The 25,333-nt window shown below is 50.7% G+C and overlaps 1 protein-coding gene across 1 annotated transcript; it reads right to left on the bottom strand.

Moving 5' to 3' along the window:
• Window positions 1-3,541: 3,541 nt before the first annotated feature.
• On the bottom strand, window positions 3,542-24,498 carry Trpc6 (transient receptor potential cation channel subfamily C member 6). The gene is made up of 12 exons (XM_090319232.1): window positions 23,745-24,498; window positions 22,391-22,573; window positions 20,608-20,772; window positions 17,321-17,537; window positions 14,875-15,108; window positions 13,180-13,444; window positions 11,726-11,921; window positions 10,988-11,191; window positions 10,097-10,171; window positions 5,259-5,342; window positions 4,436-4,511; window positions 3,542-4,209 (listed from the first exon to the last, which is right to left on the bottom strand). Exons 1-12 carry the CDS (start codon window positions 24,429-24,431, stop codon window positions 4,055-4,057), a joined length of 2,541 nt encoding a protein of 846 aa, XP_090175358.1. The 5' UTR covers window positions 24,432-24,498; the 3' UTR covers window positions 3,542-4,054.
• Window positions 24,499-25,333: the final 835 nt, after the last annotated feature.

A 25,333-nucleotide genomic window follows, 5' to 3' on the forward strand; every position in this document is an offset into this window, starting at 1 on the left:
GCCGGCGGGTCCGTTATAAAGTGGCCTTCTCACAGTGACCTTGCATCCCATGTCACCACATCTGGTGTCTAAGGCTGGGGCAACGCTGTTGGTGGTAATGGCGCTGGTGAGGGCGAGCACCGCATCTCAACAGCATGCACCGCGTCTCCACTTGAAGGAGAAGAGAAGGCCCCGCAGACGCTCCCTGAGGGCGTGTGGGCCCAGAATCAGTCCCCAGCTCAAATGCCGTCCTGGGCAGCCCTGGGCCAGTGACTGGGGGGTGAGGGTGGGGAGGGGGAGTCCCCGGGCCCTGGTTTAACCCAGCTGGACTCCATGGCAGACACCAGCTCTCAGATCTCCCACACTCCTCAAAGAGCCAGGTGACACACCGAATCCTCTTCCTGCTGTGACTGCATGGAGTGCAGTGACTGGTGCTGGGGGGGCTGGGGGCAGTGGCCCCTCAGATCCCTGTCAGTGGGAAAAGGAGGTGGTAGATGTTCTGTGACCCAGCACAGACAGAATGCATTGCACACGGCATCGTTTCTATTTCCTGATGATGTACGCCTTCATTCTCATGAAATCCTGTACAAGATGAGAAGGACTGCAGTCCTGGGGCCGGCCCCGAGGAGGAGGAATTGAGAAACGACCGAGACCTTGGTGACAGCTGGCTGCCCCTGGGTTCCAGTTAACATCTGGATTTGAACTCAGGGAATGCTTGACTTGCCAGGGGAAATCCTTCTGTCCTAACAGCAGTCACCACCTCAGGCCAGATTGCTTGGGGGAATAGTTTCTTAAAAAAATAAAATAAAACCCTTGCAACTCCTATGCCGTATCCCATGCACCCATAATGTTCAGAGGCTCTGGATTTGTCCTGAGACCACTGAGAACTCCTCGCTCAGTGCTCCTCTGTGAACACGGAAGTGACCTCTAGAGGTCAGTGGTTCATGAGAAAAAGGGTTGCAACCATCCCTGGGAAGGCCTCCTAGGCCCCAGAAGGCACAGAACCAGGCAGGAGGGACAAACTCACTCCAGCCTATCGGTGCTGCTTGTTAGCAAGGCTGAAGGCCAAGGAGACAGGCCAGGCTGGGCGTTGCTTCAGGAGAGAGAAGCGGATCGCAGTGCCTCCGTAGAGGCCTACGCGAGCAGCAAATCGAGAAGAAAGCCCTCACCCGGGGTCAGTTGGTTACTGGCTGCTTCTTGAGCTAAGAGGTAACCCTCACTACACTGCAGCGTGACGTGAAGTAAGTGGCTACGATCAGGCAGCAGCCGGAAACCGCCAACACATCACCCCGCGACCGCGCTTTCTCCCAGCCTCGTTTTCTCCTCTGAGATCCATCCTGAGCTTCCCAAATGAGCCTGGAGGAAGCAGCGGGCTTTCACTGGGCCAGCCACGTCTCAGCCAACTACCCGCACTCCCGTCCCCAGTGCGGCTACTAGAAATGGTGCCCGCTGCATGGCAGTAAATGTCAGGAGTCGCCAATAAGTTTTGTGAACAGGATCGGATGTGGTCCTTGTCCTAAACGACGGTTTGATGCTGCTTTTACAAAGATACCACACCAGTGGGATTAAAAGCATCGGAAGGGCCTCCAAGCATCCAGATAATGTTCAAACGCGAGTCCTCATGTTGAAGAAGCCAGGCCCCCACTCCCGTGGTGAGCCAGGCACCCAGGCTTCTCCTGCTCCCTCCACTGGGGCCTCAAGACCCTGTGGCTTAAAGAAACCACTGATCTGAAAAACACAGAAAGGACTCATCTTGGACGTTTGTGAGGATTGCGGCGGAGTGGTTTATGACAGGGCGGAAGCCACTCCCGCTAGCCAGTCCTCCTCTCTCCCTCGGGGTCTCCACTTCCCCTGCACAGGAGCACAGAAGGTGAGCGGTGAACAGCTGGTCAACCTCAGAGCCAGGGCTCCAGCACACTCTTCTTGGTAGATTCTGATGTACTCTGAACAACGAGGTGGGAGAAGAAGAGACAGATAACGTTCAGAGTCGGGAAGAAGAGAGAGGACACTGAAATGAAGAAAAGCCACCACGGAAGGAAAAGTGAGAATAAAGTTCCTGATTGCTAATGTCTTTTTCTGGTGTCACAGGTAGCAGTGCCTGGGAAAATGCCTTTAATCTCGTGTGTGTGTGTGTGTGTGTGTGTGTGTGTACGTGCCCTGTCTCATGGTAGACAATATATTTATGTGCACACAAATATGTATGCATTCTTTGTGCTGATAAATGATAGCAACAAAGCGACTCCAGGTGAACTTTTTCAGTGCAAGGAGACACGGAACTCTGCCCTTTCCCAGCTCTGCTAATGGAAGTCCATCGTGTCAGCTGGTGAGCCACAGAGCTCCCAAAAAAGGTTAAGGTGAAAGCAGAGCCTGAGAAATGATAACAGGTAAATTTAATTCCATCTGAGTATAAAAATTCTCTTTGATAGGAAAGTCTATTTTTTTTCAGATAATTAGAACCAAAATGTGAGGAAGTTCAAGATTCTCTTCCCAAATGTCAGAACCAAGGCTTCCACTCAGGATCAGGGGAAATGAGAGGAGGGCGCCCTGTGTATTTCCGGGGGGCCCTGACTGGCTCCTTTCCTTTCCTAAGGAGCTACAGTGTGTGGCGGGCCATGATAAAAAGCATCTGCTTACCAGGTGCCTTGGGAAAAGGCACTCAGCTCTTTCCCCAGTGTCACCTGTGCAGTTCCGTGGGGTGGGTGAGAGACGGAAGCTGACCTTCCGCGGCTCAGGAGCGCCAGTCTGCTGCGGGGCTGGGGTAAAGCATCTCTTCTTCTCTTCCTCATCATAGGGAATTACAAGCAGTGCTATGCTTCTTGTCCGGTCAGTACAACGAGAAAATCTAGGTGTGTTTTCTAGGTTTGCTGTGAGCAAAGCTCTCACACTGGCATCTTCCTGTCGCCCCCGCCGTGGGCATGGCACGGTCTTCGTCTGCCCATGGTGTGTTTGGTGTGAGGTTGAGTTCTACCCGTGGTGGGTGCCAGTCCTGTCACATGACATCTGACTGTGGACTTTGTTGTATCACCAACTTCTCAATGAGCAACAGCCAGGAAGTTTTCGAGTGTATTTTCAAGTTGGGGATAAAAAGATGTTGGGTTCCTATTTCATCTTTACAGACTTTGAAACTTCCTTTACCGAGTCTAAAGCCACGTCTCTGGACAGCCCAGTGGCGTCAGATAACAGGTCGAGCCTTTTCTTCCCAGCTAGGATACCGGAATGTCCACCACAGCCAAGGCCTCTTCTGTGCCTTCGGGGAGAGGCCCAGACCGGCCCAGAGGAGCGCGTGGTACGTGGGAGTGTCCACACCCAGTGCCTCTGCGCTCGGAGCCAGACGCGCGAGTCCATCTCTACATGGCCTCAGAGAGAGCACAAAGGATGCCGGTCACCTCACCCTCAGGACCACAGTGACGGGACTTGGAAGTTCTCATCAGACAAAATCTTTTGAGTCATGATAAAAACTTTTATAACAAAGACCTTTTGAGAATTCACAGTAGCTATAAAAGACGCAGGACCAGCATTCTGTGTACACGTGCACACACACACACACTCACACACACACACACTCGAGCCAGTCATCCATGTTTGCAAGGGTCAGTGGATGAGACTTTTTTTTATCCTGAAGTGCAGTGCTTGCTGTCAGAGATGAATAGAAAATGTTAGCCTGTTCTGTTCCGCCGTGTTCACTGAAGGTGAAGGAAGACAGATGACAACGGCACAGCATTCTTTAAAGATAATAGAGATTATTGCCCCCTCCCCACTTCAAAGCTGGGACCACCAAAATCTGGCTTTCTGTTCATCTGAGATCTAATCTCAAGCCAACATGGCATTGTCCCCATGTCCTCAAGACCGGTACACCCCCAAAAAGCAGTCTTAACAAACACCAAACCACTAGACAAGATGTTTATAATCTGCGATCCTTAACCTTGAAACTTCCTCACCCAAGCCACGATGACAGGAGAGCCCACATTATTATTTAGCTTCTCTTCTGTATCGTTGACACTTCACAAAAATATATCGGAAAACAATATGGCTTCAAGTGGACACATAAATACGAATTCCTAAGGAAGCATCTGGACTATCTTTCGCTGCTTCCCTCTCCATGTGGCTCCGGCGACAGCTTCTCCCCGAGCTTTCTAATCAGCTCTGCTAGGTCTTCGGTCTTCTGAGACTTTTCTTCCAGGAGTTCATAGCGGAGGCTGGAGATGTCCTGCTTGATCTCCTTCAGTTCCCCTGTCGGAAGCGAGGGAGGAGGCCGGTCAGCGCCTCGGGGTGGGGGCTGGCCTCCGTCCCAGCGTCACCCCTGCGCCTGGCTACTTCTCCAGTTACCTTGGAGAATGGAGAGTGGATAGCAAGTTCTAGCACAGCCCCCGGACACGGCTAGAGAGGCTGCTGCACCCCCAGCAGCTCTGCCTCGGTCCCCGCCGCCCTCCCTGGCCACGTCTTCCCAGCCCCTCACCTTCATTCACTTCGTCGCTCTCCTTATCCACCTGCGCCTGCAGCACGTATCTTTTGATGAGCCGCTTCATTATTTTCTAGACAGAGAAAGGAGAAACTCAACCTCGGAACCCACCCCTGGGTTTCCCCCCTTCCACAAGCGCTTTGGGCGTGGAGACTTCCGAGGGGAGGTCGGGAGGCAGCAGCACAGCCGAGGCTGCTTTCCCCGGCGCCTCTTCCTCTGCCTAAAGACCTCACAGGTGCTGAGAAAACACACCCCGCGCCGGCATCCAGCTGCTTGTGTTGATCTCAGAGTCCCAGAGGCAGAAGCAGCCCTCTGGTGGATAGGTTAAAGACAGGGAGGATTCTGGCAAAAGTCCAGTCACTGATGGCTTCACCAAGAACTAGAGCCAGTTGGGTGACTGGATGCTCACTATGAAATTAGGAATAACTAATTATTGTATCTAGATTTTTCTATCATATTGTATCTAGGAATAATTATCGTATTGTACATATCCATATCGATTTCTCTGTAAATACTTACCTATGGTATCTCTATCTGGGTATATATGTATATAATCATCTAGCAGCATGTTCATAGCAAGGAGAAGTATCTGAATGGTGAGATCTGAGGTGAGTTTTATTCCTTTCCTTTATGGTCTTTTGAAGATCAGCTTTTTGCAGTGAACACTTAACTATTTAGTACTTAAGACATGCCTGGCACGTGGTTCTTGATATTTGTTGTGGGAATGTCACTTTCAAACTGAGAAAAATATCCTCCCATCTCATTTCTATTTCGCGACGTTACGGGTAACTGGCCTCACTGTTGCAAAATGCATACACACCTGATATTGTCTTGGAGGGTTATGGAGACTGTTTAAGTGGAAGTCTTCCGAGCTCCTTAGGCTTGGCTGTTTGTTGTGCTCGGACTGCAATGGGAAAAGAATGAGGAATTCTGGTTGGTTGTGAGCCATGCCTGCGCCCATCGGCTCCACGCTTGCCCACACACAATCCCCGCACATGAACAGCGTCCTCTCTGCGTGGAGTGTCCCTGCCCTCCCTCACCCAAGATTCTGCCTTCTGAGACACAGCCGGGCCTCTGTGGCCCGGGAGCTGGCAGAGACCCTCACGCTTGTGGCTTTTCATTCCATGGCTGGGAGGCATGCTGTGACCTTCCAATAAGCCACACCCACTGTGGCGGTGGTGGCAGAGGAGAGGAGCAGTGGGGTTGCCGAGGGCCTGGGGGACAAACCCCGGTAAGGCTGGGGGCAGGCCTGGGTGCCGGGACCTAAGCACAGCTCATTGTCGGCGCTGGGGAAACGGGGGGGGGGGGGGGGTATGCCGTCTTGGCAGCCCCCGTCAAGTGACAGATATCAGCGATATCTGCGATGGCTTTTCCGGGTAGAAAGTTGGTTTTAGAAACGTTTTAGGTAGGAGTGTCTTTCCGGGGCGGGGGTGGGGGGAATATCTCTGAGTCCATCTTCAAAGACTTTCCTAGCTGGCAGGACACCTCAGATGGCGCAGGGAAAGTCCTCCACCAGTGCTTGTGCTAGGGCACTCGTGAGCCTCATGCTGAATCTCCGTGGCCGTGAGCACACAGTTGTCCACGGGACAAGGGCTGCGCGTGAGGTGATGTGCTAGGTCCAGGGTATTCAAGGGAAAAACAAGCACAGAAACGACTGTGGTCTGGCTGAAGTCAACTACGAAAATATGGCAAGAGTAAAAAGAACTGTGAAAACAACATGCCGATTGGAATCCAGTAAGGTCGCTCTCTCCCTCTAAACACATTAGGGGAAAACCCTTATCCCCCGCCCCAAACCTAACATGTTGTGGACCACACACAGATTCATTCGCCCTTTCCCAACCCCAGCCCTCCCTCCTGCCCCGGGGCCTGGCTAATGTGCTCTTCTGGACCCTGGATCTGAGCCAAGGGGCAGTGCATCCTCAGGCGTGCTTCCTTCCCGACCCGAGTGGGCCGGGCCTTGTGCTCCCTTCCCGCCCCTGCCTGCACCCCATCCTTACTTCACTGTCCCCTCACATGCATGTTGTCAAGCAGGACCACGCTGTGCTGTCATGGCATAGGGTGAGTACCTAGAGATGTTGGGTCAGTAAGAGAAAGGAATGTCGGTGCTTCCTGACCTCTGACAGACGTTTGCTCTGCGGACACTTCCCTATTCCAGTCACACGGAACCTGGGTTCGAGACCCAGGTAGTCGCACAGGATGTGTGCGTGCTGCTTCCGCCAGGCTCCCCCTTCTGCTGCCCACAGCGGGAGTCTGAACCAAGACTTCCTCGGTCTCAGCATTCCACCTCCATGTCCTGCGGCACGCAGCAGCCTCTCCCCACCCGCACCCCTACCAAGACGTCCCCAAACCCATGGCCTCAGGATCGGGGAGAGGGGCAAAATCCCCCCTGGATTGGAGCCACTAAGGTAGCTGATGACTTAGGACTAAGCGCTGTGAACTCGCCTGGTCACCATTTTGTGACTGTAACATGCTGTTTTAACTCCTATTTGGCATCAAAGACATCATACAAATCCAACAAATATTTATTGAGAAACTGGGTAACGTAGCCCGAGTGTAAGGCAGTCGTGTTGCCACTGGGTGGCAGGAAGTCCTCATCCACAATTCATTTCCGTGCACACACGCTCGGAGGAAGCTCTGGAGAGGCGATCGGTACCGGTTCTGTGCTGAGGGACCGGGCGTGCGGTACCAACAGCACTGGAGACGGGAGCCGTGTGAGGCTGCAGGTGTGGGGAGAAAGGGTTCCCGCAGCAGGATGTGTTGAGCTCAGGCTTCCTGGAGATCAATCCACACTGGACTATCCCCCGTTGTTCCCCATCTCAGTCGAAAGGCCTCTGTCAACTCGGAATGAAAGCGTTTCTTGTACTTTCCTCTATTCTGCGTGCCTTTAACCTTTTTGTTTTCTAACGGCGCATTTGCCATGAGCTTCGGGTTGCTGGTAAGCTCAGTGTGCAAACACTCCTGGGTGCTGTTCACTGAAATGTGAGTGTGCGTTTCCTTTCTGGACTTGCTTGCATGGCGAGTTGGAGAAGCCAGTGTGGGTAGTGGAAGTCAGTGTGCAAGTCTTATTCTTGTCAGAAGTCAGGAATAAAGCAGTGCACTACAAGGTTGGGAGTTTGGCCTAGTGGTAGAGTTCTTGCCTAGCATGCACAAACACCCGGGTTCAATTCTGAGATACCACATACATAGAAAAAGCCAGAAGTTGTGGCTCAAATGGTAGAGCTCTAGCCTTGAGAAAACCCAAGGACAGTTCTCAGGCCCTGAGCCCAGGCCCAGGACAAAAAAAAAAAAAAAAAAAAAAAAAGGCAGCGCACTGGGAAGACACAAGTACTACGGCATTCAACTTGCGGGGAAGCCTGGCTGAGCTCAGTTGTGTTGCTCGGGGCTTGAAAACTCCTTTAGAACCAATTTTATTCTGGGTCTCTTGTTTGTCTGGAGTGGAACTTTAGACTGGTCACCTTCCCTCTGTATGTCCAGGGTCCTCAAGCACAGAACAGAGAACATCCTATCTCCTATTGCACAGCCAGTGTGTGGATTCCAGAGAAAAGGTGGAGCACAGAGCTGTGCCCAGCCTGGGTGCTGCAGTAGTTCCAACGGCGGCGTCACTGTAAATGCCAGGCTCTGGGTAGAATGCATGGCTGATTTTAATCTAGTCGGTACAGTGGAGATCTGCAGTAGCTGGCTGAAATGCTCTTTGCAAAATTAAGCAATGCTTTTGTTGTAGTAGACGTTTTGTAGACCATAAATGGAAGGCAGCTAGAGAGAGCAAGAGATGCCTCTTCCGATTTTTCTACAAAAATATCCATTGCTTTGCCGAGAAATGGCAGTCTTTATGTGAGTGATTTTTCTTTAAGAAATGAGTTGTCTAGGCCAGAGGCAGCACATGCTTGGAAGCAGACTGGCATTACTCTGAGGCAATTCTAGACTACATTAAAAACAAAATCAGTTGTCTATGCATACCTACCTCCATTTATTGTGGCTTGTCCTGGACCTCGAATTCGGGGCCGTGAGCACTGGCCCTGAGTCTCTTTATGCTCCAGCACTCTTCCAATTGGGCCCCACTGCTGGCTTTTTCTGAGTAGTTTATTAGAAATAAGAGTCTCCTGGAGTTTTCCGCCCGGGGTACAATCCTCAGATCTCAGCCACTGGAGTAGCTAGGATTACAGACATGAGCCACTGCCACGCTGCTGGGTTACTAATGTTCTTGAGAGTAATATTTCCCAGCACTCTTAGTCAGACTTGAACACGATGGTCCATGTGCCAATGATAATACAATTCTCGAAGAGGTCGGAGCCCCACCCATGCTCTTCTCTAGACATTATTATTCAAATGTGACACATCCTCTTGTCCTTCACAACTGTTCCTACCTCGCTGAGGCAGCTCAGGCCTCTTCTTGGTGTGAGGTTGGTGAATTTCAGTATAATTCCAACATGCCGATGTATACGTAGAAAAACACATCTCTTGGGTGCGCCTTCTAGGCATTGTGTCACCGTTACCTCAGTGTCCCTTTGAGTCAGCAGAACCAAGTAAGGAAGCTCAAGCATATTTCATGGCTTTTCATGGGCCTATGTCCATGGTGGTGGGAGGGGGTGTAGTGATAGGTAGAGAAAGAAAAGTAAGAGAATAGAGGGAGCAGGATGAGGGGTGAGAGGAGAGATAGAAGGGACAGATGAGGGAGATGGAAAGGGAGGAAACTAGAGAGGGAATAAGGCGAAACGGGAGAGAGGAGGGGAATACCAAGTGTGTGTGTATAATTTTGTGCCATACAATTGATGCATGTTGACTTCCAAATCTATTCAGACATAATCTTCCGCTGCCATTTCTTTCTTCCACTAATTCGTTTACCTCAAATTACTTTCTCTCCAGCTACATACACTTAACATTTTTGAAATGGATTCTCTTGGTTTGTTTGCTTCCTTCTCGGGGGCAGTTCTCAGCTCCACCTCCCCGCCCTCCTGGCCGCACAGCAGCCTGGGAAGTTGGCGTGACCCTTGCCACGCTCTGCAAATGGCCAAGGGGTTTGCAGAGTACACATGCGCGTGTCATGGGGAAAATCGCAGCACGACCTCCATGGCATTGGGTTCTGATTGGGATCACTTTCCAGAGCCCTTTAAAATGTAGTAACCAATGGCTGTCCCTGATAGCCACTCTGTGTAAGCTACGGGGAGTGGGCTATTACATGAAACCCAGGGGAGTTCCTATCTGATCTGCTGCTCTTTCACTTCATTTGTCTCCATCTACTGTAGCCCCAGTGCTGCCTGCAACAAGGAAGGAAGCAAATCACCTCATCTTTACAAATGAGGGAGATAGGCCTGCAGAAGCCGCCACAGCCACCACCAAACTCCACCGGTGCTTCTCAACAGCCTCTTCATCACAGCGGATTACAAGGTATTCCACCACACCTCTCCTGGAGGGCTTCGTGGGTATGGAAAAATAAGGAGCTTCTAAGGGCCGTGGCCTTCTCCTTTCTCAGTGCTTCCCTATTTCTATTTAAGTATCTCCAAAACACACACACAAATCTCTTACTAATTATATGTAGATTGTTTTGACCTCTCAATAACAGACTTAGAAAAGTGTTAAAAGTCTTCAGGTGTCTCTTACCTGTTTCTTGAAGACAACCCTGCTCAGGGTGAGACTTCATCTCCTCAAATATCAGCTTACCTGTTTCTGGTCAAGTGACAGTTTTGAGAGATCTTCATGACTTCCCAAAATTCCAAATTTCTTTTCTTCTTTTCTCTTTTAAAGGCAACAGAAGGAGAACAACTTCAGAGCCCGATCCACCTTTCGTTCTGTAATCTACAAAGCCATCTGTGTAACTCCAGGACTGGAACCATCTGACACTTGCTTCTGGTCACTGGCTGGCGCTCGACCAACCTGAGCCCTGCCTCTGACACGCTCCCTGAGTTCCTCTTTTGGTAAGTGCTTGAACACTTCCCCTGCTCAGACCTCACTCTTTGTTACGTGAGTGGAAACGGCCCCCTCTGGACCACTGAGCTGCCGTCCATGGTATGTCAGAATTCTGTGGGCAATGTACTGGACCAGCCAGCCTAGAGCTTACAATCCTGCCTGAGTCCCTGATCTGCTGGCAGGAGAGGGGCATGCCACCACACCCAGCTCCTCTCCACATCCATTATGCTGTGGTGATCATTTTCCTCCTGTAGTACCTTCGAGGAAACCAAGACAAGAACTTTCTAGAACTCCAGAGTAGACCAGGTAGTGTTCTGAAGACGCCCAGCTCCCATGTGACATGTGAGCAGAACTTCTCAACAGGGACATTATTTTTACTCAGAACTCACCTAGGTTGTACCAGCCACACAGCAGTGTGTAACAGCAGTGGTACTTTAGGTAAAGTGGATGCAGAAATGGGGGTCCTTTCAGCACCACCACCCCCCCTCCACACAGCACTTTGTTTCAGAGATGCTCCATGAACTTGGGTAGGAAATGTCCAGCGGGCTCCCAGCGGAAGGCCTGTGCTCGGGCCCGGCCCATCCCACGCTGCAGTTTCTGCCGGTGAGGCTGGGCAGTGGGGGGATGGCCTTCAAGTCCAGTTACCTTGTTCATCTCCGCGTCCTCGCGGAGGCCTTTTTTAGGCCCCAGGAACAGCTCCGACACCCACTTCTTCAGCTTGACGAGGAGGTAGAAGAGGGACTTGGGGCTGGGCACCAGGTTGAACGGGACTGGCAGCGTCCTGCCCTCCTCAAAGTAGGAGAACCAGAGCTTGGCCCTGGCGAACTTCCATTCCACGTCTGCGTCATCCTGCGCACAACACACCGGCGCTCAGAAGAGGGGCGCCCAGCCTTCCAGGGGTGCCCTGGCTGCCGACAGCTCGGAACACAGAGGTTTCTCCGTGTGCTGAGGTTCCACGCTCCAGTCTGTGGGGCGGGCAGTGTCCGGGCCCCGCTGCTCGCTCTTCTGAGCGGCGTTCATACACGTGGAGGGAAATCAAACACTAACAATTCCCTCTCTGGTAGATCCTTCACTCACCAGACGGGACCCAGTGAAGGTCTGGGAAGGAGGTTCCCACCGCGGACTCCCCACGGGAAGGGATGGATTAGGGATGCAATCAGATGAGGTGAGGGAACTCTTTGTAAGCAACAGTTTTCAAAGAGAAACCACGCTCGTGTGGCGCCCAGGTCTACAAACGAGTGGCGTCCACTTCCTGTGTCGGGCATCTGGCCGTGCTCCCTGGGTGTGGTGCTCACAAGCGCAGGGCCCGGGTCTGTGGCACACCGACCCAGCGAGCATGTGAAAGGGGAGGGCAGGAGGGGTGCGGGGCGGGCGGGGGCGTACCTCGATCTCCTGGAAGGAGCTGTTGATCATGGCGATGAGCATGTTGAGCAGCACGACCACCATGGTGACGTTGTACACGCCGTACAGCACGTAGCCCGTGTTCTCGATGAACTTGTGGTTGCAGTTGATGACCACAGACCTCACCTCCGAAAGCCCGAAGATGGCCCAGAACAGCGTCTTAAAGCTCTCCTCGACACTAGGGACGGCCACGGGAAGACGGGGTGTGAGGACAACGACCGCCCCGTAACCGAGGTGCTTCCGTCGCTCTGCACACCACCGAGAGCCCACGGGATTCTCCACTGGCCTGAACCTCCGTGTCCTTCTCAGCCAAAGGGGTACGACCACACATTTTAGGGAAGAACATAAGTCAAGTCTAACTCAAACTGCCCGGCACAGAATAGGTTCTCCATCAAGGCCAACCTCGCTTCATAATCACACCTACTGACACGTAAAAGAATCAAATGGCTTGGTCAATGGAAACGTTAACTGTTTTGCTTCATAACATAGGACTTGCTCGTCTTCCGAGGTTTGGGCTCCAGCTGTACTTTTGCTCACAGCCAGTAAATAGAGCACACAGGTCTGAGGTAGACCTGCATTAAAATACAAGTATCTTAAAGGAAGAGTGACAATGTGGACTTTCACCGTGCCCCCTGCCTCCCAGAATTCAACGCTGGGGAATTGCCGGGTGGAGCTAAGCCCTGGGCTAGCCAGGCGGTTCCATCTTCAGGAAAGCCTGCTCCCACGGAGGAGATGGAAAACCCTGGCCCAGCTTCCCTCCGTGCTTCTCGTGAAGGCCTAAAAGCCTATATCTCAGTGAGCTATCCCAACTTAGTTTCTATTTATATTTAAAAATATATATATTTGTTTGGGGTTTTTGCCTTGGTACAGGGGTAAAAGGTGAGCATAGAATGGAGAGGGGCAGGGTAAATTAATGCAGGCATAGCATTCAATGTACACGATGTGAAAAATGAGCTATGCGACTCGTAAGTGGGGACGGAAGGGGTGACCCCCCTTCTCTGTAATACCATAGTAACAAGAAGACCCTAGTCAGAAAAAAACACATGCACCCATGTGACTGATTCTTTCCCAGGACAAGACCTGAGAGGTTGGAGGAGGAACGCGGCCGTCCTGTTCTGTGCCCGGGAATTCTGGGTGAGCAGAAAGCACAGGAGCTTAGAGACTCGGTGTCAGTCAGACACAAGGGGCTACAGCCAACTACAGATGCATCCAGAAACAATCTGAATTTTGCAATAATGAAGCTGTGCAGGAAAGCTACTTACCCCAGTATCTGGCACAAGAATGCTAGCAGTGATCATTTAATGTGAGGAAGGTTCCTATGCATTAGAATCTTCTCTAGTTCTTCACCAGAGCAGAGACTTGTGTGAGTACCGATATGGAGTATGTGCTAAGGAGAAGGCCCGCCCCCGCCCCCTGCCTCGCCCCGGAGCACGCACGTGGTGAAGGCCTCGTTCTGCTTGGCACCGATGTAGTAGGAGTAGAGGTTGAACATGCCAATCATGAAGGCCACGAACACCATGATGAAGATGACCATGAACTTGAAGATGTCCTTCACCGTCCGCCCCAGCGAGATCTGGAGCGGCCCAAAGCTCTCGTTCGCCGGCAGGATGTACGCGATGCGCGAGAAGCTCAGCACAACTGCGATCGCGTAGAGACCTTCTGAGATGATCTGCGGGTCTGAGGGGTCCCACTGTATCCTGGCTGCGAAGAGAACGAGACGCGGTCACGGCTACCTTCCCACAGGCTGCCGTGTCCCCGACTCTGGGGAGACACGCAATCACAGTGACCATGTGGGCCAGCGCCGGACACCCAGGGGCTCTCCAGCCCTCAGCGGTCTTTGAGCTCCAGACTCACTGAGGGACGAGAATGACCTGTCCGGCTGGCTGGTGATTTCCCACGGGAGCACCAGCTGGCTGACATCACTAAGAACTCAGACATCTAAAAATTCCAGGACTAGAGATTCATCTCTGTCAATAGCCATGTCTCAATGGTCAGGACTTGTACAAGTTGCTTCTCTTACCTCTCTTTAACATTGCTCCCGTCCTACATTCTGTCCAATAAACTGTAGCACTTATTACATTACTTATATTATGAAGTTATTTTCAATTCCTAGAAGTTACATTTTTCTCTAAATAGACACAAGTCTATTTTTGCCACAGAATTTTGTTATAACTCATTTATGACTTTTCCTGGCATTATTATACAAGGTCATCAAAAACCCAATTAAGAAACCATTATTAAGAAAAAGTACAAAGTGGTACATAGGAAAAAGGAAAAGCAGAATTCTTAAATTGAATTTATTAGCTGAAAGTATAATTCAAAGAGGAAAATAAAAGACTAATAAATGAAGCTTCATCTTTGTGATGCTTTGAATAGACATATTATCTACGAATAGATAATTTTGACACTTAAAAATTCTGTCTTTTGAAATCTTGAGTGGTAAAATGTACTGAAAATAATAATGTAGCCTTCCTGAGATGTGGCCGTTAGGTGTGGTTTGTCAGGATGTGAAGGGTAATCTCAACTCCAGACTCTGTGCTACATGGAATCTTGGTCCTCTGGTCTACCTGACAGCCTGTGGCCCTGACCAAAGGGCTGTCCTCACCCCTGCCCTCCATTTCTGCGAGCCTGGCTCTCCCCGAGTTCCACCCACAAGAGCAGGCCCTCTTGCCAGGGCCTCTCTTACCTCAGTTAGCATCAAAGCCTCCCTGTGCCTCTGAGCTGTCACAAAATGGTGGGCTTCCCTTCCTTTTGTAAGGCTGAATTATATTCCATTGCATATGAAGAGTTCAGATGCAAATTATTCTAATCCATAAGGGGGAAAAGTAAATAAACCCAAGCTATAAGACAGACACTTTCGATGGAGTGGGGGGTTTGCTAGCCATCTGGTCCCTGAGATAAAGGAAGGTAACTTTTGTGGAGAAGAGAGACTTCCTGCCAATAGCTGAACCACAGGAAGCCACAGAAGGTGTGGTTTTTCCAATAAAGATGTTTACTCTTCAAATACGAACATTATACACTAGCTGGGAATTTTATGAGGATTGGACAGATGACAAAGTACTGCTGGCATGTCCTTTACAAGAAACTCCTGCATGTGTACCGGTTTGTGTGGTCTGTGTGGGGCAGCTCACCCAAGTTGTAGTATTTCACGTTGTCTCCCAAGTCGACTTTGGTCAGATCCTTCAACGTGTCGTTGGCATCAATGATGCTCTGGGCTTTGGACGCGTGCCAGAATGCCATGAACCTGGCGATAAACGAGGCAGCGAAGATGGCCAGCATGCCGAAATCGAGCATGTTCCACAGCTCAAATAAGTACTCTTTGGGGCCCTGGATCCAGATTTCTTTACACTCAGCCCATATCATGCCTGCACCAGAAGGGTTAAATGTCAGTTCAGCCCCACCATCCTCTCACCGCCCCCATGAGATAGAAGGTGAAAGTTCTCCTGCCGACAATGAGAACTCCTCAACCTCTGGCCCCAGCCTTCCTCTCCTGCCACAATTTCCACACACTCTGCACACATCTCCCTGGGCAGCCATGCCGGCCCATTCTCTAAGAAGGCCCACATGTTTTAGAAAACCTTTCTGCTATCAAGTTAGGGAGCTTAAAATGAGAGAAAGACTCGATGATAGAAGTTGATTCATAAGACAGCGCTAATGAGGAACATTTTGGTATAAGTTTTTTCTAAAGTTGTATATTCTTTCCAAACGTTCAGTGTGTGGGGATGCTTGCCTGGAGAGCTGACCCTGCTGGGTTTGAGAGCTTTGTTTTAACACTTATTTGCTGTGGAGTTTCCAGCATGCCATTTGAGCATTCTGAACCTTGGCTTGGAAGATGACAGTTGTGAGACCTAAATAAAATCACATAAGCACCATACCCAGCCTGATGCCAAGGACCTGAGAACAGGAGCACAAACATTTTTGGAGCACTTCCTACTTCAAATGGCACATACTTGAGAATATTACTCAAGAAAGGAGGAGCCTGGGAGTGTGGCCTAGTGGTAGAGTGCTTGCCTAGCATGCACAAAGACCAGGGTTCAATTCCTCGGTACCACACACATAGAAAAAAGCCAGAAGTGGTGCTGTGGCTCAAGTGGTAGAGCTCTAGCCTTGTGAAAGTCCAAGGACAGTGCTCAGGCCCTGAGCTCAAGCCCCAGGACTGGCAAAAAAAATAATAAAAAGGAGGAGGAAGAGGGAAGGAGAAAAACAATGAAGACAACCCATGATTAAGAAGGTACTTGCCACACCCCACATCCCGTCTCTTCCAGAGCTCCTTGGGGACACACATGTCACCACCAGCCACTGAACAACACCAGCTGCTAGGTCCTCAGAAACTGCCAGGCCCCCACTCCCACACTGTCCTTAGTGTCTATCCCAGAGCTGCAATTGAACAGTGATGGAACCTGTGTGTGTGAACCTGGGAAAATCCATCTCTGCTCTATGGGATTCTGTGCTGGGCTTTCCTCAGTCAGCACGAGGAGCAGCACAGAGAAGGTGGCCTCAGAGAAGACCCTTGGCTACGCTGAGGGAAGCGGGGATACGGATCAAGGCCAGGGGTTCTCAGATAACACGTGTGGTCACATACATGGGTACAAGTGCACACACATGACCTCGTGTGCACACACTGTGAACAGGGCAGAAAAGCCTGAAGCTCATCCTCATAATGGACAGAGGCCACTGGAGCCCCAGCCTTTAGACTCGGCCCTCCTCCCCCTCACACCGCAGTAACCGGCAACCTCAGGAAGCCACCCTGCATGTGTGGGGACCCTCATCTGTTGCCCCGGCGACCAGCCCACCATCTCTGTGCCTGATGCTTCTGCCTGTGTCATCCTCATCTCTACAACAAAGATTCCCTCAGCTCCCAGTCCTGGGCCAGGGAGTGCAAAGAAGCTCTGCATACCTGCCCTGTACCCTGCACCTTCCTGTGCCCGTGGCAGAATCTGTGGCACTGAACTGCAAGTCTTGACTGGTTTTCCTCCCTGTCTTAACTTCCTCCAACAGGAAGATGGCATCTCACTCGTCTCAGTGTCTCCCTGCCTAACAAAGTCGCTGCAGTGCTATGGAAACGTTTCTCTCGATTGCATGGAATCTCATGGGAAGCCACAGGCAGCACTGGGATCTGAAGACAAATGGTATGGCGCCAGCCGGGTGATCTAAAGCCAGCTCTCCCATCCTCCTGTAACCCGACACAGTACACACAAACAGAGGGAGCCGGGAGACCTGCTGCCAAAGGGCGCCTTTGCCAGGCCCTGGCTTGGAAGAGGACATGATTGCATTTCTGAGGACTCTCCACGTAAGATGGCGTGAGCTTGGGATCACAGCTCTGCCGCAGTAGCAGCCCTCGCCGTGGGTGGGGTTTGAGTTACACTGTCCCGCCGCCTTTCTCCCTGGAGTCTACATTTTTGTAATGCAGAAGGCACAGGAGAAGACTGGCACAGCAGGCAGCAGAGCTGAAGGCACACAGGGAGTCAGGGACGGGCAGCGTGGCTCGTGCGTGGCTGGTGCTGGGGGAATCTGTGCATGCGTGGTGCAGCCCGGCCGCGAGGACTGCGGCAAGGAGGGGCACGCGCGGGGCCTCACCGACCACCCAGGAGATGATGAGCATCTCCATCCACGAGAAGCAGGACGTCTTCATGCGGAACAGCTGCCGCGCGTGGTCCACGCTGGTCTCGTTGGGGAGAAGCGTGGTGCCCTCGAATCGGTCCGCCGCGTTCATCACCAGCAGCCCCAGGAAGACGGTGAACGAGGCCGCGTGGGCCACGAACTTCATGAACGGCCCGCGCATGATCCTCCCTATCTGTCACGGCACACACAGAAGGAAACCTCAGCTTCATCTGGACACCTCACCCCCCCCCCACACACAACAACACACATCCATGTGCCTCCATGCTGTCATTAAATAGTGATATCCACTCGCGTCACGGTAGTAGAGTCATGCCAGGCTGTTGTAAGCGTTCACATTCTTCATCTACCGGCCTGTGCCCCTGAGGACATCTAAACGTTCTTGAAACACTGTAAGATGTCGGCAACAATGAGGATGCAGAGGGATCAGGGGACCAAGAAGAGGGCACCCAGGGAGGCCCGAGGGCTGGACGGGCTCCTGAGCATGCTGGAGGAGTGTCTAGGACACAGGGCTTGAGTTCCACAGGAAAGTGCAGGTCCATTTTTAGTCTCGCGTCAGAGGCGTGAAGAGGAACCCATTGTCTAAGCTCTGTGAAGAGCAGCTTCTTCCTCCGGAAAGTGTGATGAGAAAAAAGAGCCGCCTGTGCCCCGAACGCAGGCAGAGAGGCAGGTCAAATCCAGCACTGTGGCTCCTTAAAGCTTATCTTCTTAAAACAATAAACCGATAAATATAAAAAAGAAGTCTTCAAGAAGGCAACGTGTTTGAATCTTCGTGTTCTCTATGCCCATTACTGGCACTGGAGCAGTGATTATTTTTATTTTGAGATGAGGTTTCAATATGAAGCCCTGGCTGGCCTCGGACTCCTAATTCCTGCCTCCACCTCTCAAGTGCCAGGATTGCAGGCATGCACCAGCACACTGGGCCGAGTTTCTCCTTCATGTGAGAGAGCTCATGGTACTTGCTGGTGGAGCTCAGGGATCAGTGCTATCCATTTTAGCAAAATCAGTCATGACTACCTTCTGGGACATGAACACATTTCTGAAGAATAGCTAGGGAAATGTTTAAATAAATGAAGAAATGTCATCGAATGTCCTAAATAGCTAGTGTCCCTAGCTATTCAGTAATCACTGAAGGACTTACCCACAAATATTACACATTATCCTCTTTTAGGCATCATCTATAGTTAAATACCTGCCACCCAACACAACACAGTGATAATGAAAAGGTAGAGAGTAGCTCCACCTTTTTGAAAATAATTTGAAATCACTCTGTAATCTGTATTGTAATGCGTATAGTGCAACTGATATTTGGGGAATAAAAAGAAGAATGACAACAAAGAGATACAAAAAAATTCTAAAAAGAGTCAAGGAAAAACTTTGGGGACAGAATAAAAACAAAGAGGAAACCAAGACAGGGCCCTGTGAAGATTCATAGTTCAACAATTTGGCTCAGGCCCATTTTTATGGATGTGTTGGAAGACCTTGGTTTAAATAAAAATTAAGCTGGAACTATCTCTTCCATTTTAAAAATCAATTCTGTGACCTATAAATAATATTTATGAACATTGCTAGTGGGAAAGACTGTAAAAATCAATTTTATCATCATGCTTCAGAGGATAAATAATAGTTATCCTCTGATGTTTAACTGGTAAACAGATTTTAGATAGGAGAAAAATGACTTGGAAAGGTCTTTCATGTGATCAGTTGCCTTATACTCCACAAATGAGCTTGGGAACCAGAAACCAGAAGACAACGTGGCCAGGAAAGACAGAAACATGAGGAGAATCAGTTCATTGTAATTCAATCAAAATTCAAGAAATGTGTAAATAGCCATAAATAGCCCATGTCGACACAGCAGGCAGCCTAGAAGGAATCAGGCCTTTGGATGCGGTGGTGTGGGGAAGAAAAGGGAGTCTGTTTAGGGAAAAGACAGCAAAGCAGAGTGGTCACAGGGAATCCCCTGAGATCCTATGCACTAGGGAGAAGGGAGGGAGCAAACGGCACACCCTGTGTGGCCTCTGTTCACGGGGCCAGTGAGGAATTTAGCTTGGAAGAAAGATGTTTACCCCTGTGAAAAGAGGAAGCTTTGGGTTGCTTTTTAACACCTGGGTGGTAAGTGTCCATTCCAATGAAGCTGCACTCCAGCCTCGGGTTTCTCATTTGTATTCAGTGGGGGTGGTGTGGGGTCTTACATAGACTGTAAGGACAGAAGTGTGCGCATGGATCTTACTCTCTTGAGAAAATGCCCAGGCCATTTCCAGCAGCACCTCTGGAACTAACGATGAAATCTCAGCGTCAGAGGCATGAGATGCTGAGAGAGGCCGCCCCCACCCAGCTGCCAGAACACAAGGATGCCAGGTGAGGGGAGGCCTGCCGCTGCCGCCAGCCACCCACACGTCCCCCCTCCTAACGCCGATGCGTGACCAAATCTGAGGAGAAGGAGGCCTGCCTGTCTAGGACCACACTGATAGGTCTACATGGCCACAAAGAGATGCATCCAGAGGCAGGCAGCTCAGAACAACCTCAAACCTGAGCCTGGGGCTTGGGTTTGAAATTTCCACACACCTGGGCAGGTGGCTTCAGATACATGAAGAAAAGATTGTTACCAAAAGTTACCCCAGACGGCACTGTAACAGAGCCACCTTCCTCCAGCTGTTCTGTCACAGTGACACAGCTGGGCCTATCTGAACCCTTGCCTGAGAGGTTAGGCAGCACCTCATCAAAGCCCAAGCAAATGGAATTTGCTAGGGAAACAGCCCAGCGTGGCTGTCAGAGTCCAGGGCACTTTGTCCCTCGTGGAATAGGCAGTCGGCTCCCTTGTGACATGGTCGTCCTCGTGTCAACATCCAGTCCTGCTGGCCAAAGTAAGTACAAGGCGTCTCTCACCTCAAATATTGTCAGAGGAAAAACAGAGCTACAGCAACCACCTTTTACACTGTGACCTGAAATCACAGCTTAACAACCCTAGGACCGCATTCAAATAGTTTAAGAAAGTAGCATGCATGACAGATACGCCAAGAAAGGAACAACGGAAGCAAACATCATAGCCAGCTTTCTCTGTCATCACTGACAGTGGTGATGGTGTAGGGGTATTTTCTCTTCTTGCCATTTTTTTCCTGTTTCCACAATTATGTATAAAGATCTATTTCAACACAACTGCACTTCTGTGAAGTTGTCGCTTTGGGAGTGGGCACTGTCCCGGCCGGCAGCGTCCTGCAGGCGACGGGCAGCCGCTCCCCGCCTACCTTGCTGCACGGAGCACACCAGTAGATGGGGGCCAGGAAGGGAAGCCCAACGGCCACGGCCAGGACCACCAGGAACTTGACGGCCATCGTCTGCTGCCGCAGGCCGGAAAGGTTCTCGTACCAGATGGACAGGAGCTGCTGCTGGCAGTTTGGATGAGCCACGAACTAGCAGGGGAGAAACAAGACAGGGGCGCCTGGATTGAAGCCAGCTCAGGTCCTGGTGCTCTCACGCCAGCCCCGTGCTTTCATATAAGAAGCCTGCTTAGCACTGAAGCGCATACACGACCTCCAGTTAACAACACAGCAGGAGGTCCCCGTGCATGCGGTACAAACTCCGGTGCTTCATTCGTTCAGCCTTTCCTTTCTGACTTTCTTTCAAAGCATGGGGAAAAAAAACAACCTTCTGAAATTTAATATATTAAAAGAGCCATGGCTGGGCACGGTGGCTCACGCCTGTAATCCCAGCTACTCAGCAGGATGAGATCCAAAGATCATGGTTCAACTATGGAAAGCTGTATGGCAGTTCCTCAAAAGACTAAACATAGAACTCCCCTATGACCCAGCAATTCCACTACTTGGCATTTACCCAACCATCCAGAAACAAGGGCATACTAAATCCACTAGCACAACGATGTTCATTGCAGCACTATTTACCATAGCAAAGATATGGAACCAACCCAGATGTCCCTCAGTTGATGAGTGGATCAACAAGTTGTGGTATTTGTACACAATGGAATTCTATGCTGCTGTCAGAAAGAATGACATCGCCCCATTTGTTAGGAAATGGAAAGACTTAGAAAAAATCATATTAAGTGAAGTAAGCCAGACTCAAGGGAACTTAGGCTCAATGGTTTCCCTCATTCGTCATAATCAGTAGAAACCTTGGGCTCTACTAGCAGAGATCTGCAATAGAGCAAAATCTTGATACATAAGGCCATATAGTATGAAGCTAATTGAAAGGACCTCCAGGATATCAAAACAAAAGCCATATAATGAATGATTGTTGTCCTTAATGTACTATGTTGTCTCTCATCTCCTTTGCTGTCCCTTGGTTATCTCATATTGGTATAGTATCTCACTTTGTTATCTGATATATTGAATTTATCTGTATTTGGTTATTTGAAATTTGATAGGGAAGGGGGGAAAACCAAGACGGGTAGGGGGTGTGGGGGGGAGGGTAATGGGTACCAAAACATGTGAAAGGGTATCAATGTATGTGAATTAATGCACCTTCTATCTGGCAAATATCATGTAACCCTTTTACTAATTACAATAAAAAATGCAAAAAAATAAAAAATAAAAAAAGAAGAAAAAACAAAACAAAGATCATGGTTCAAAGGCAGCCTGGTCAGGAAAGCTCCTGAGACTTTTCTCCAATAACCACCAAAAAGCTGGAAGTGGAGCTGAGGCTCAAGCAGTAGAGTGCTAGCCCTGAATGAAAAAGCTCAGAGACAGCACCAGGTCCCGAGTTTAAGCCCAGGACTAACACCAAAAAGAGGGTTTAATGTACCCGAAGAACTTCAGACGGCAGTGAGGAGACAACTCCGCATTAAGCTAGGAGCAGCAGCTGCTGGTCTCATGCCCGCACTCCTAGCTACACAGAGGCTGGTGTGGAGTCACGGTTAGCCGGTCATGAGTGGAGGAGAGGGGCACACGGCTCACACACTCTAGACTGGCTGGCAGTGCCACTGGAAACATCCGCTCCCCCAACCAGGGCTGAGACTGTCTCCTTAGCACCAGTAAGAGCTGAGATCACCAAAGGGGACCCGGGGCCTCAGCTTACTTTCTTGACTTCATATTTGATGGCGAGCTTCAGGCGGCTGAGGTTTGGACGGCCAAGATCTCCGCAGGGCCTCGTCTCCACGTCCCCGTTCAAAATGGCCTCCACCTCCTCCGTGTTCCGGCACAGGTCCAGAAGCCCCACCACAAAGTCCTTGCACTGCATCGACAGCTTCCTGTAGTCATTCTAGTGAAGATGGAGAAAAGGGAAAAGTAAGCTGGGAGCCGGATGCTGCAGCAGTCCACACCCCGGCGTCTGTCAGTGCGAGGAGTCAGACATCCCGAGAAGAGAGTTCATTTAACTCCCCTGTTACTCCAACATCTCCCTTCTGCTACCTGGCCTCTGTGCTGCCTTCTCAGTCTCTAAAAAAAAGTAAAAATCTGTCCAGGGCATAATTGTCATTAATAAAGACTCTTTTGCACTAAACTCAATTGTGGTTCCAGAGAAGGGACTCCTCTTTCTCCCAGCATGTGCACATCACGTCCTTTTTCATTGTAATCTCACACACAAAGTGTGTAATATCCATTTGATAGTTCATTCGAGGCTTTATAAACTGTGGCAGTAAACTTGACAAGCAGAACATTGAGGCAGGAGCCATAGAAAATGGGACAAATGCAATTATCTCCTTAACAGATGGTTTTGGGGGACTTCGTGTGCTGAGTATAGCGTCAAAAGATAGGTCAGCTTCTAAACTGCACGTTGGTATTCTTCTTTAGAGAAAAGAAAGCCAAGCTAAATACCATGGCTTCTATCTGCAATCCCAGCTTGTGGAGTGCTGAAGATTGCAAATTCAAGGCCAGCTTGGGCTTGTAGTAAGATCCTGTCTCAAAAAAAAAATCTTTTTTTAATTTAATGAACAATCTTTGTTAATCTCGAGTTGGAAAAGTTAAGAATGTAGTTAATATTCAAATTGCTATCTGTCCATCTATCTAAATAGGAACTGACCCCACTCTGGGCTGCAATATTTATTAGGGACCATCCACAGCAAGTTCATGGCGGAGAGATTAAATCATCCAAACTTTTACTTCAATGAAAACTACCACGAGGGTCGGAGTGTGGCCTAGTGGTTAAAGTGCTTGCCTAGCATGGACGAAGACCCGGGTTTGATTCCTCAGTACCACATACACAGAAAAAGCCAGAAGTGGTGCTGAGGCTCAAGCGGTAGAGCTCTAGCCTTGAGAAAGTCCAAGGACAGTGCTCAGGCCCTGAGCTCAAGCCCAGGACTGGGGAGGGGGGAAGAGAAAGAAAACCTCGAGGGGTGTCTTGTACCAAACATTGCCAGCTACTGGCAGTCACTGGTGCCTCATGGAGGCTTGTGAGTGACCTTGACTTTGACCTTGAGCTGCAGAGGACCTACCTTGAACTCCTTCTCGATGTTGGCGAGCACGGCCAGCTCGTTGCTGAGCTCCAGGGCGGTCATGACGGGGTCCTCGCTGGACAGGGACAGGTAGGCGGGGCTGGCCAGGCCCTTGTAGGCGTTGATGCGCGAGCGCGAGTGGCTGAAGGAGTCGAGCTTCTGCTTCCGGCCGCACTCGCTGCACTTGCAGAAGTAGTCGTGCGGCCGCTCGATGCGCGCACCCTTGCGCAGCAGCGTGTGCACGATCTCGTACTCCTGGCAGTGCGCGGCCAGCACGATGGGGGTCACGTCGTGGGAGAAGCGCGTGCCGTCCTCGTCGTAGGCGTAGAAGTCGTCGTCGCGCAGCTCCGACTGGCTGGGGCTGGTGGCCAGGCGCCGGCCCTGCGCGAAGGCGGGGTGGCCGAGGATGGCCTCCACGATGCGCACGTAGCCCTTGCTGATGGCCAGCAGCAGCGCGTCCCCCACGCGCGCCAGGTTCTCCCGGCGCAGCAGGATCTCGGTGATCTCCAGGTGCTCGTTGGCCACGGCGAGCTGCAGCGCGTTCTGCCCCATGTAGTCCACGCAGTTCACGTTGAGCGCCGCGCACTCCTCCAGCATCTTCCTCACCACGGGGATGTTGCCGTACTCGGCCGCGTCCAGGAAGCGCTCCTCCTCCAGGGACAGGCTGGCCGCGCGCTCGCTGAACATGTAGGCCGGGCCCCGCGTGGCCAGGCGCCGGCCCTTCTCTCGGAGCACCGTCTGCCGCCGGTGAGTCAGCCTGCTCTCCGAGCCGCGGCTGCGAGGAAGCAGAGACACGCGCAAACCCCGTGAGCCGGCCTGGCGCTGCCCGGCCACCGCGCCCGGCCCATGGCCGTCTCTAGGCGGAGCCATTTGCTAGCGGGTCCGGGAAACGCCATGATTTCTTTCATGGACATTAAAACGTGCCTGTGGATAACGCAGAAAACCCCGCTTTACCCTGAGCCACCAATACAGGGGAGCAGTGGCAGATTCACCTGTCAGCGCTCACCCAGGCTCTCCAGGGTCCACTCACGATTATTAAAGAATCAACTGCTTAAGTTTAGGTAAGTGACACTCAGGTGCCACCACCACAGATACAATACCACAGTAAGCGTGCCCACGCCGCGTCGTTCGATAATGTGCGTGTAGCTTCCGCTGGCAAAGGAAGGGTTTCTATAACTTAGACTCTAGGATTTGTAGCTAAGTTTCAGAAGTACAAGGTGATTTTTATTCTGGGAATTCTTTTTGAGGAATCCAGTGTTCAAAAACCAAATATATGTTGGAAAAGAGTTCTGGATTCTCATGAAAAGTTTTTAATCTTGGGAAAATGTGTGGGGGGTTTTTTTCTGCAAAATTTTCTCACCCAGTTTCTTAAATAATTTTTTTTCTTGCCAGGTGCTAGTAGTCCTAGATACTGGGGAGATTCACGAGGATCGGGGTTCAAAGCCAGCCCAGGCAGAAACAGACTCGTGACTCTTATCTCTAATCATACACACAAAAAAAGCTTGAAGTGGAGCTGTGGCTCAAGTGGTAGAGCACTAGCCTTGAGCAAAAGCAGCTTAGGACAGCACTTGGGCCCCAAGTTCAAGCCC

Source organism: Megascapheus bottae, chromosome 27 (assembly GCF_031878675.1).
Source record: "Megascapheus bottae isolate mThoBot1 chromosome 27, mThoBot2.hap1, whole genome shotgun sequence".
Lineage (NCBI taxonomy): Eukaryota > Metazoa > Chordata > Mammalia > Rodentia > Geomyidae > Megascapheus > Megascapheus bottae.

What these genes read in the sequence shown, in the direction of transcription:
- Trpc6 (XM_090319232.1), bottom strand. Translation starts at nt 24,431, where the DNA reads ATGTTCAGCGAGCGCGCGGCCAGCCTGTCCCTGGAGGAGGAGCGCTTC. An exon ending in CAGAACGAGGCCTTCACCAC is followed by an intron (nt 11,922 to 13,179) that starts GTGCGTGCTCCG and finishes GGCCGTCCCTAG; the next exon opens with TGTCGAGGAGAGCTTTAAGA. An exon ending in GCTCCTTCCAGGAGATCGAG is followed by an intron (nt 11,192 to 11,725) that starts GTACGCCCCCGC and finishes TGTTGTGCGCAG; the next exon opens with GATGACGCAGACGTGGAATG.